Consider the following 13062-nt stretch of genomic DNA (forward strand, 5'->3'; position numbering starts at 1 on the left):
TTATACAAATTTCTATCTTCGATTCTTGCACACATTCTAATATAGTAATTTGTTTGTTTCTGTTTTTTTGGGGGCATTGATTTTTTTTTAGTTTTTGCATAATTTCCACAATTTTTTATTTTTTTTGTATTCTTTCTCCTGGGCAGTGAATGGAATAGAATGGAAACAGGCCCTTGTAATGCTCACATTTTTTCTTTTTAAATTTTTCAATTTTAATTAAATATACTTGTTTTTCATAATATATATTTTTTTTAATTTTTTACTTCTCATCCTTGCTCTTGTTCTTTAAGATACGTTGCCATTATCAATGTTTTACATAATTTATGCTTTTTTCTTTATTTTTTTTATATCTTTCACTCAAGATTTCACACAATCACTATCACAATTTTAATTAAATTATATATTTGCGATATTACACTTTCTTCTCTTTTTTTAAAAAATTGTCCTTCCTCTTTTCAACACTTTTCTTTAGTATGAGATTATGTGAAAAAATAATAGATGGAAATTGTCTCTCAATTTCATTTGATTAATTCATACTATTAAAAATATATTAGAGATTTTAACAAAATATCTCTGCTAATTTTTTGGTTTTTTCAACTTTAGTTTTCTTTTTTTTTTTAATCTTTTCACTCAATAATTTGCATTTTTTCGGTTGTTCTTGTTACTCGTTTTTTTTAATAATTTTATTAGCTTGTAACTTTTTCTTCCCACAGATTTTTTTTCATTACACAAATATATAATTTAATAAAGTATATTTTTTCATCATCAATTAACGTTTATTTTGTACAGATTGAAATAATAACTCAGCAATATCATCAGTCAAAAATATACCATTAAATACTTATAAATTACATTTATTTATAATATCTCCAATCACACTCACATAATTTTCTTCAATTTTTCAATTTGTTTATAAGTATTTAGTCATACTATTTTTTTTTTATTTAAGTTGTTCTTTTATGTAATCTTGGGCGTTTACTCTCAACGTACTCTTTTCACTCTCAATAGTAATTCATTTGAGAGATTGTCTGATCTCAAAACACTATTTTCTTCTCTCTTTAATTCTTTTTTTGGCTTATGATTTTCTTTTCGAACACCCAACGGTTCTAGCTCGATTTCTTATAGTTGCAGTTCTAACAGATTTTTTTTTTAAGTATTTAAATCCTTATTTTACAATTTATTTTATCTACTCAAGCCACACTATTTGAAGGTGTCGTTTCCTTCAGTGAATTTGAAGGTGTCAATGGTTTTCTTTATTCATCTTCTTAAATCTGGAACTAAATTTTTGTCTCAAGTGTCGCTGTTTACTTCATAGTTGTTCTGCAATGGCTTTTAATTTTTATTTTCTTCAATTAAAACGTGGCGCTTTCGAGTTTTTTTTTTACTACAAATCATTCTCATTAATGAATGACTTATATTGATGATCTAAATTTTCCACATTTTGATATTTTCTTTGTAATTTCATTAAGTCATTTCTAATCATTTTTTGGTTTACGCTTTTTTGTTTTTTTTTTACTAAGTTTTTTTTTCATTTTAGTTAAAATTCTCACCTATTCATACGTTTTCAGTTACATTTTTTTTTGTGTGTGCATTATTTTGTTTTCTTTTTGCCTAAGCCATCCTGACTATCCTGCAGGCGATGTTTCAACCTTCATTTCCATACTGCTTAACTTTGGTTGGTAGATTCTTTTTAAACGCTACTAGTCATAGAATGTGTGTGTTCCCTTAATCAATCATTAACTCAAAATGGACGGAACCCCTCCTCTCGGAGCGATCGTGCTTAATGTTGCGTGCCCATGCCTTGCATTCGATGTTGATAAGGACACCAGCTAAGGAAAGACAAGAAAATTGTTGTTAAATATGAATACTCATTTTGGGTAATGTCCCCTCATTTAGTACGTCGGTAATAATTTGTCGCTTTCGAGACGCTAATTGGACAACAACTACCAACAACTTGATTGATTGAACAAGTCTTCAGTGAGAATTTCTTTGGAATCCTGCTGTGAGAGTTGTAAATTATTATCAAGAGATAGTCCGGGGTTTATTAATTAACTTGAAAAAAGTTTTCTGTCATATTGCACAAACTTGCAAACTCTTTCAAACTTGATAATTGAATTTTAATAGGAAACCTTATAAAATTGCTATATCACCTAAGCAATAAATAATTCCTAATTTTCAGTGGTCGAGTTTCAAAGAGATTAATTCGCATGAGTTGAGGGTAGATCAGGCTGTTGCATACATATTCGCATTAAAAGGGGACGAAGTAGGGAAAAGTAGGGCAGTTTTACGCAGTATAGGGGAGACTGGGGCTAAAAGTAACAAATCGAAAAATTCACAATATCTTCCAAGGAAAAAAGACAGCGGCTCAAATTTTTTTTCTATAGATAGCCTCCATAGACCTTCTTGAATGTCGTAAGTTTCTTAGAATTCGAACAAGGAATTTAGAAAATAAAAAAAATATCGAAATTTTTAGCCGTATTTTTGAAATATTTTCCTTGCAGAAGATAACAATTATTACCTACTTATTTTCCAAAATTGATGCACTGGTGAATATTTTCTATATAATTTGGATTTTTTTGAATACGAATCCGCTATCTATTTTAGAATTTCGCAAAAGTTCTTTTCTCCAGAAATCCTTTTATTAAAAATGACCACTTGGGGAAAAAGTAACAAAAGTTATAGAGGAAAAAGTAACAAAAAAGCGAAGCAAATTCTGATGTCTCACGGAGAAAAGAAATGTCATTATCATGTCTCGCCATTTGTTGTTTGCATTGGTGAAACAATTTGCAGTCTTATGTGTGTTTTTTCTAAAATAGCTTGAAAAGCGCTTTTCTCGTTGTCTCACTTTTCTCGCAGAGAAAACGGTGTTTTACAAAGGTGTACATGAATAAATTTTCTATGAAAATATGTCCTCTAGGTATTTTTTTCAAATTTACGGAAGCCTGTAATGAAGCGAATCAAAATATTATAATACCCAATGTCTGGTACTATTTGCCCCAGCATTTTTGAGAATAGTCACAAAATTACCTTTTAGAAATTGGGTCGATAATCGAATTTCCTTACAAACTAGAGGAAAATTACTTTCACAATGTTGTAGAGCGATAAATTTCCTATAAAAGTGCGCTAATTAGAAATTTTTGAAGCGCTCGAGTAGCTTATAAAAAAATAAAATATCTGTTTTGTGACTTTTTGCCCCAGTCTCCCCTAACTTTTCTATTAAAACTCTTACAAGAGAATTGAATTAATATATTCAATCTATGTCCTGTTACAATTCTAATATTATCTTCAAATAATCAGCTCAGTCAGAGCTAGCCATTTTTAAACATCTCGCAATGCTCGAAAGTAGTGCAATTTCAACATATCTTCTGTTCCGTTTTTTTCTCCTTTATCGAGATTTTGTGTATTCAAAAACTTCGAACATTTTTTTACATGACTGATATATACAACCAGAGAAAGAGCTTCCTCGCCATTTTGCTATGGAGGTTGGTAGCCAACGCTAAGACGGCGGTGGATGCTGAAAACTATGCAGTTTCTCATCGAAACGAAATTGTACTTCGAAGGTATTATTGATGAATAAAGTTATCTATCTAATTTTTATTCTCTTAGTTTTATCAGTTCTCCCAATATCAAAATAATGTAAATATGGATTTTATAACCTTATAAAACAATAAAAGAAAAAAATAGTTTTGATTAGTCATCTTAAAAATAGTATCTTCTTTTATGTTGTTTCTGTCCTGATTTTCGGTTGAATATAATAGTAACAATAGCTCTATTCAGTAATAGCCTTTCTAAAAGCAAGGCCACTGCAAAGAGTGCAAAGTCAAGCCAAATTCGAATATCGACAGGAATTCTAAAGTGAAAATTCATATTTGTGTCACTTTAGCGCTGGCTGTTCTTCCCTTTCAGATTTTCGGTATTCTCAATACTTCAATTGTCAACAACGTCAACAAAAGTACATAATCGTTTGCTGGAAAATATGAATTTTCGTGTAGTTTTATGGAATTTCAAGGATTTCAAAACATTTGAATTTCTTGATTAAAATACATGTCCTTTTGATGAACTTATTCAGTTTAGTGCTAATAATCGGTTTAAATTTTTCGAACTGCCAACGGTTTTTAGGTTAATTCCGTTAATTCTCTCTAATAGGGGAAAGTGATCTGCCTTTGAATGCGGCAACCTTTGAATGTTTCAATTTTTCTCTAATTTCTTAAAGCTAAAATTCTATTTTGTAAACTATAGTTAATAGTATTAACTATTTTTTAATAACTTCGATTAACAAAACGGTATTTTAGCTTTGGGAAATAAGAAAAAAATTGAAGAATTCAAAGGCTGCCGCATTCAAAGGCAGGCCACTTTCCCTTATAACCTCGTATTGGTGCAGTATAAACCTCAACATGAGAAAGCTCTCAAATTGGGAAAGTTTACTACTGAAAGTAAAAAATACGTGCTTTTAGAGCTCTTTGTCTCTTGACCTTTATTCCGTTCTTTTGTGACCATTTTTTCGTTAGTCATCAGTAGGCATAATAAGATTACGGATTGGTTTTAAGATCTATTTCACCTATCTCACCAGTTTTCATGGAAAATGGATTCAGCAGATTCAGATTTTTTTTTGTAAAACTGGTCAAGAAAAATGAGATTTGGTGAATGAAAATTTTAAATCGTAAAATGAAAAAAAGAGAAATACTCTCAACAAAAAATATAACTAAGAAGTTGTGAACTGTATTGGCATATCCGGTTTAATTTGCAGAGACTTATGATCACTGTCTTGATTTTTATTGACAAAAATATAATTTTTACTTACAAATTTCATATTTTTACTAATCAATTTTCTGATATATTTGCTCAAAATATGGCAAAACACAAAAGATCAGTAATAAATCATGTTTATTCTAAAAAATTAAATTTGGACAGAATAAAATTAAATTTGATAAGTAAAAAAAGGAACTGAGGCATTATCATAATGTAATCTAGCATCACAATTGTTTTATAGAGCTAAATTGTGTTACAGTAAGGGCCACTTCCATTTAAGAATAGGAGAAAAAAGCCTAATTTTAAAGTTACCCTATTTCAAAGTGCCCCACTTCCCTCTATATTCAGATTAATTAACTTCCTTCCTGTTCATTAAAATTTCTGGATAATTCTACCCCGGTTTCCCCTATAGCTCTTAATATAGGTATGATTAAAATTTGTTTTTATCATAGATCTATTCTCAATACCACAAGAATGTCCTGCAATCCAGTGATTAAAAGCTCTGACTGTTCACGAAATACGTAAAAAAAAATCACTTTTAGATATTACTCATATATTAATCACGTGTGATTTTCTTCTAATTATTTATTATTTAAAAAAAGAATTACAAATTAAGTGCAGTGCTCTGGATTCCATGCCCTGTGAAATCCCCGACTTTATGACAAAGCGAGAAAACACAAGATTTGACCACTGAGGAAGGCTTGGAGTCTGAGGCGAAAGCTTTGGGAAGAATCTAGAATTTTCTAAGCTCTTCGTAAATATTTGTGAATTTCTATTGGAGACTTACGAAATGCTCGTAAATCGTATAACTCACAAACAAGTTCGTAAAAGTGTGTACTTCTTTTGTACAGACAAAAGAAGTTTTTGGCAAACAAATATTTACGAATAAATAACAAAATTTTATGAACATTTTTTGTGTGTTTACGAACATTTACGAACAAATGTCTGTAGAAGTACAAAAAATGCTCGTTAAATGATCATCTTACAATGTTTGTAAAAAAGTACAAACTTTTACAATCTTGTTTGTGGGTTATACGATTTACGAGCATTTCATAAGTCCGAAATAGGATTTACGACAAACATTTACGAACAATTTTACAAAATATTTTTTCTGTGCATTTATTAGCATAGTCTTGTTTATATTAGTCCAACTACGAATCATCCTTCGTGCTTTGTAAACTATCATTCTTGGAAGAAAACTTTTGACAGTATTTCACTTTGCCAGTTGGCATAAATTCCTCTGAATATTTTGTACATTTCTTCCCAACCATGTCCCATCTGGCAGCAAGCATTTAACTTTATTTTAAAGCTCAATCAATATGGTATTACACAATACAAACCCATTTCCAAAAACGTTAAAGGCACTTTAATAATAAATAAGCTGACGAAGGGTATTAGATCTCTGTTTCTGAATAACTGCTCCAACACCCATAAACTATTCTTAAAGTGCTTCTTGTGAGAAATTTCTAAGACAAATTGCAAATTTCATTAGATCCCAATTTGGCCCGGGGGAGACTTACACTAATTAGTATATGTAAACTTGGGTTGTTCTTCATTTATGCAACATCTAGCAATTTTGATTTTAATTAGGGCATCCTATAATTAATCTTGCTTTAGTGAAGATGCATTGTTTATACGCATAAAAGGGAGCTGACGTATAATGAATAGACCATCCCCTGTACCCACTGTACCTATAATAGTGCTCTCTTCGTGTCATTCTTTCACGTCTGCATTTGAAAAGCTTCCTAACTGAACAAATTAATCCGGCATTGAGGTAAAATCAATTCGGAAATTCTCACGATTTACCGAAGGCCAAGTTCTGCCAACCCTTTCTGGCATCTCGAGCTTTTGGCATTTAATCCATAAAAGCTCTCAAAAAAAAGAACGTATTTATTCAGCATCTCAATTACATTAAATGATATCCTACTTTCGCAAAGATTGGTTCAATATTGAATCATTGCCGCGTGGTTTAAAGGACAAAAAGCAAAGAAAAAAGGAGGAACGACATTTATATTATCCACTTCAAAGTGTATGTATTATGGATCAATAACAGTGGCTATGTTGATGCATGGAGATTTCTACACACGAAAAATTAGCGCATGCTCAATGAAAGTACACTAACATTATGTAGGTCAGAGGAAATATATATTGGCTGGAGTGTGAGATGCCGCACTTAGTGAATTTATTTGATATAATTTTTTTTTTTGAAGTAAATGAAAAAGTTAGAAGGAGGAAAGCAGAGGCAAAAAAGAATCAACAATTTCCTTTGATTCTGCTGCTTCAGAAGGGAAGATGGATCTCAGATGAAGCATTACGAGTCAACGAGGAAACTTCTTATCATACGACCCCAGGGATGCGCAAGGACGTTCCACTTCGAGTGGAAAAACATAACCAAACCAGGAAGCAATAATAGGTCCTATTCACACTCGAAGTATTAAAATCAGTGGCGTAGTAAATAACAATAAAGATACGTCCCTCTTCGATTATCACTCAATTTTCTTTTGGTCACCAATGCAGAACGCAAGGGTGATATTCTAGCAAAAAAAAAACATTTTAAAAATATAAATTTTTCTCAAATGTTGTAAAATAAACAGGAAAATTTGTAAACGCAACAGTGTATTTTTTATCAGTGTTGTGTTTAAACATCTAACGTTTTCTAAAAGCTCAAAAAGGTTTTTTAACTTCTGTTATTTTTTTCAAATATTTTCTTATATATTGTACTATTTTCTGTATCTTAAAGTCTCTATGTCTAAATTTTGGCAAATTTTTAAATATAAAATAAAACATCTTTAATTATCGTAAATTTCGGAGGATTTTTTATTCTACATTTTTATAAATTATTTCGCAATGAAGTATACATACTTTTAAAAAAAAGTTCAGAGGGGATTGAGTGTAATTTTCTCCATCTATTTATGTTCACAAAACTACACTAAAAATAATAATAAGTTTTTGATTAATGCTTGGTTACATGTTGATAATGAGATGGGACTGACTAAACTAAATATACAACAAAGGGTTTATTAGAAAAATGCGAAATAAAACCTTAAAAAAAACACTTTATATAATTAAGTTGAGTATTATGTGAAGTTAATTAAGTTCAGTTAAATATTAATCCAAATTTTAGTGTGACAATTAAAAATAAGGAAATCGTTCAAACTCGGTTTTTTGTTAGATTTTTTTCAAATACTTATAGGGACACCTTAGAGAAACAAAATTGAAAAAAAATATTTTACAAAAAACTCACTAGAGTAACTAATCAAGAAAAAGCTTTTGAATAATGAGCTCAAAATTATATTGATATTCTAAATTTTCCATATTAGCTATACGATATGTTTTATTAAATTTAATAAGAAGACTATCTATTCCTGTTATGACTACCATATTATTCAACTTCTCGTATTTTTATTAACTTTCTCGGAGTTTAAAAAACTTTATTATTGGTCTAGAAAATTTCAATATCATTTCAAATAATACTTCCTTTTCTCTTGCTGATTGCTCTAATAAATAGAGTGCAATAATCGTTCGATTTTGAATCATTGATTTTATGTCTTCTTTTCGTCTTCTTAATAAATCATATTTTTGTATAATTTTTGAATTAAGAAGTTTTTTAAAATAAAATTATGCTGTTTATCCGTTCGTCCATCTGATTAGTTCAGAGGTCAAATTTTCGAACGTAATGACCTGTCACAATACAACTGGTTATTGGTTACTGTGGTTAATTGGAAATTTAGCCATGGCCAATACCAATTATCTCGTATAACACTCCGTTTTGTATTAATCCGAGATACTTTCCCTTCTTTTAAGTAGTGAGGCACAATTATCTTCATTATACATATTAACCAGTAACCAGTCAAAAACTTATCTGATTACCCTGGTGAATTTAGATTCAGATATACAGTTTAAACGGTTAGAAATAGTGTTTAGTTGTCGTTGCAGATCCCGTCTCTAATAAGTTGACATCACGTCAAAAAAATTTTTTTTAAGAAGTTGAGGTAAGGATCGTACAATTTCTTAAATTTTCAGATAGATTGTGAAAGTTTCATAGCTAGAATTTTTTCACTTAAAATATATTATTCCGTACACGATAATAACCTTGAATAATTCCCTAAAGCCATTTTTTAAGGTCAAACACTATTCATATTTCTTCAGATAGTAATCCTCAACCGAACGGAACAAGTATAGATTTCTAAGATTAGTCCTTGAATACTGGTTAAATCTGAATTGGTTCAAGCAGGTAGTTTATTTATAAATTAAATTAAATTCGAAATTGAATGGTCTTACTTAAAAAATATAAAAAAATTAAAAAAAATATGGTTTGAGAAATAAATGTAATAGGATATCTCGAACTTATAAACATGATTTTTCCAGAAATTTAGATTGCCAAATAAACTTTTATTTTAAACTCTTTTAGATATAATCACTGGAATTAAACAATGGGGTGTTATAGATTTCCTTAGAAAGAATATTGAGCAAACTACTATTTATTCTGAGTAATAAACTCCCTCCCAGTTCATTGAAATACATTTATCACTCTAATGCAATTATGTTTTTTACCAAAGAATTTAATTTTCTGGCTAATTCTGCTCCAATCTTCTCTACTACATCATGTGGAGCAAATAAACTATTTTCTAACCCTTTTTGGAAATTAACGCTCAATGGAAAATTTCCCTAGCAATAAATTCATAAATTCTAAAGAGGAATAAATTTGAGGATGGATTTTACTAGACCGGACCGGGTGCTATATAAAAATCCTACGCCACTGTCTAGAAAAGAGACGGAATTGTAGGGTGGATAAAAGGTAAGGGATGATTGTGGTGTATCCGGTGTAGCGTGAAAGGCATGACATGTCCAAAACACAATTTATCGCTTCCGGTCACACGGAGATTATTCTTTAGGAATCATTTTAGGAAAACGTTAGTTTAGGAATCTGTCACCTAGAATAATAGTCCCTAAATGCATTTGAGTGCATCCACTTTTTTATTTAATATTCAACTCAACTGATCATTTAATATTTTATTTCTCACTGAAATATTGTACTTGTTGTCAAACCAAGTGTAAGCAGGGCCTTATAATGGGTACAATTTTGAGCTAAACTCTGCTAATTGAGAAAGTTTAATGCCTGAGCGATAAGCTGTGCAAAATCCTCACAAACTTTGTACTTCATATACTATTTCAATTACCCCATGATTGAACAAAAAGCAATGGGATGATACTTACTTTTAGGTCGTTCGAACAGAACAGCAACGAGTGGAGGAAGGTAGTTCTTGGTGTTTCGGAAGGGGAAGAAGTAACCGGGAAAGCCTCTTCGTGGGAAGTATTGAATATTCCCGATGTTCTCCACATCAGCCGGATTTTCACCCTCACACGACACCCAAACCACGTTGGTCTGTAAACGTCTCTGATTTTATCAAATTTGTTGAATATGTATTCATTTTTGGTATTAGTGCAAAAATTAAGACTTTTGTTACATTCTCTTTTTTTCTCATTTTCATCTTCATTTCAATATTTTCTTTGGCATTTTGCTCTGAAAGAATTTCAACTTGGTTAGATTAGAAGAAAGAAAAAAATAAATAAATTTTGGCACGCTCACGAAGATTGCAATCTCCGCGGATTACCATTAAGTGGTGTTGACATCGAAACTTAAAACAGAAAATTGCATAACATTTTTGCATGTTAGTCACAGTGAATCCTGTTTATATTTATCAATATGCTCCACATAAAGCATTTTCACGGAGAAACGGTTCGTTCAGCCAATTGGATGTGTTTAGTAATGTGCAAATTCGGCTAACAAAAATCTTACAAAAAAATAATACTTAAATTTAGTCTAGGGTTGCAAGGGGGTTGAAATGTTCTCCAATTTTTCAGTGGCACGCAATCAAGAATTTATATCAAAATAATAGAATTCACAATAATGAAATACGTTGCATTTTTTCTAGCTTACATTCAAATTAAAATCAAATTAGAACAGAATTTTCCATGAAAAAAATTTAAAAGAAATATTTTCATGGTTTCTGTAAATATGTTTTGTTGATAAAATATGGTTTTCCAAAAATTTAAATCGAATATGATACATCTTTAAATAGACTATTTTAAAATTAGGATAATTATAAAATATTCGGTCCATTTAGCGTTGATGAAAATTATATACCATTGACCTGGTTTTGATTTAATCCTGATAATCTAGCCGTACTACATTTCAGGTGTTTTTTGCCCTTTCCCTCACGTGTATAAATTTCCAAACACAATTTTGAACAATATTAATTTAAATTGATTATTAATATTAATTATTCAATGAATGTTATTCAATATCTAATTGTGAAGGCTCTTTGAAAACCTAACGAGAGGACAAGAAATCTCCGTACCGTAACGCTGTAAGAAGCGTAAATAGGAATTTGTAAATCAAAACCAGGGTAAAAACCATGTTCAATTTTCATTGAAGTTCTTCAAAGAGATCAAAATAGGATGTATTAGGGATATCTATATATACCTAAATCGTCTTATTACAGCCTACATGGGATAGAAAAAATTCACTTGGCAAAATTTTAGAATGGCCCAAAGTTCCGATTTCCTAATAAAGGTTTTAGTTGCTGTAAATTTTAGAAATTACGGCTAATCTTTAAAAGATTTAAGGAACAAAAACACTGTTTTGCGAAACTCAGGGAAAAGTGTGCTATCTTCGGGCGACTCAAGCTTCGAACAACACATTTTTTCTAAGTTTTTAACAGATTTCACCCGTAGTTCTTTTCAATTTCAATTTCAATTAATTCAATAATTAATTTCAATTCACTTAATTAAAATTTTCACTGTCGAGCGGAAAGATTTAGAATTTGGTTTTAATCTTGGTTTTACCATCACGAAAACCCCTTTTTAGTTGCCGATACAGGGGATGCTGGACCCGGTGACACAGTGGATCTATTTAGTCGTCAATAAAAATGTTAAAAAAAAACAATCCAGAAATGAGCCGATAACTTCAACTTTAAAGCACTTCTAACTTCAAATTTAAAGCGTATTAAGCGGTCTTTAGACAAGAGATTTAGCCAAGGATTAAGCCTAGTTCCCGAAGGGCTCAAAATCCTATATGGCGAGCAATTTCATTGCCTTTTGAGAGCCTAATAGGTCATTTATCCTTAAGAATTCAGTCCTAAGTTAAATTTTTCCAAATTTCGTAATTGCCAATCAATTAGAGCAGATAAGCCATTTGGCTAAGCCTTAGGTCTGAAGCCCATGGTACTGTTCTTAAGTAAAATATTTGGATTAAGGGACAATTCGATCACCGATGATCCAAAAAAAATCATATGGTCATCTATAGTTTGGCACTCTCTTCCTTTAAAACTTCAAAAAATAATATTGGCCTAATTTAAATTCGATGAGTTTCGAATTTTAAAATTAATTTCCATTAAATCATAGCATTATCACAAATTCTATTTTATTTCTTATTTTATAAAATGTTTCTCCAAAATATTTCTAAGCATATAGCTCCAGTTTTGATCTCGAATAACTTCCTATATCCAGATGGAATATAAAATCGTTTAATTAATTAGAAATCTATATTTCTTGTCCATGACGAAGCATAAGTTTAAAGACTTTTTGACTTGTAATTCAAAATAAGGAATGTCATTATAAGAAGCGAAGTATTTATCAATAAATTGAATATAAAAAATTAATTTTAGACTGGAGCAAATTCCTTAATATTTTTTTGTGAAAATGGTCAGGAAGTAGTTTGTAAGTAATTTGGTAAATAATTTATTAAAAGCAAGTTCAAAATAGGGTTTATAAGTTGTTAAAGCTTAAAAATGTTAATATTTTTCTAGATATTCTAGACAAAGGGAACAGTATAAGAGTTATGAACAATTTAAGAATAGTAAGTAGGTAGGGACCTATTTTTAAGCTGTGGGGCTACATTGTTATACGATTTTTTCGTAAATTTCTAAAAGAAGCTGATTTGCAATTATCTTATTTAGTTCCACAATTGTTTTGTCTATCTAAATTTCATTACGTTAAAGCCCAGTTTCTTTTAGAAAAATGCTAAAATATCGTATATCATAATGTTGCCCCAGAGTTTAAAGTAGCCCCACCCCCGCATAGATATTAGGTGAGATTCTTAACAATCTCACCTACTATAATCCTAACAAAATTTCATGTCGTCCGATCGACCTCAAACTTGGCCAAAATGTGTTTCAGCACTTCCTGATCACGAATATATATGTGGCTATTTTACGTTCCCGGCCGGCCGGCCGGCCGGCCGCTCTTTGGAGCTTAATAGCTCCTAAACTAAAAAAGATATCGACTTGCGGTTTTCGGCAAAGGTTATAT

At 30.6% G+C, this 13062-nt stretch overlaps 1 protein-coding gene across 2 annotated transcripts in view; it reads right to left on the reverse strand.

Annotated features, from left to right (window-relative positions):
- Positions 1 to 637: 637 nt before the first annotated feature.
- LOC129807927 (sodium/potassium-transporting ATPase subunit beta-2) overlaps positions 638 to 13062 on the reverse strand; it is a 56077-nt gene continuing 43652 nt past the window's right edge. The window contains exons 6-7 of one of the 2 annotated variants that reach the window (XM_055857534.1): positions 9967 to 10135; positions 638 to 1829 (exon numbers count right to left, since the gene is read on the reverse strand). In XM_055857534.1, the coding sequence (XP_055713509.1) occupies positions 1726 to 1829; positions 9967 to 10135 (273 nt within the window). In that variant the 3' untranslated portion in view covers positions 638 to 1725. Of the gene's footprint in view, positions 1830 to 9966; positions 10148 to 13062 lie in introns of both variants that reach the window. The other variant, XM_055857533.1, reaches the window with a different exon arrangement.

Source organism: Phlebotomus papatasi, chromosome 3 (genome assembly GCF_024763615.1).
Source record: "Phlebotomus papatasi isolate M1 chromosome 3, Ppap_2.1, whole genome shotgun sequence".
Taxonomy (NCBI): Eukaryota; Metazoa; Arthropoda; class Insecta; order Diptera; family Psychodidae; genus Phlebotomus; species Phlebotomus papatasi.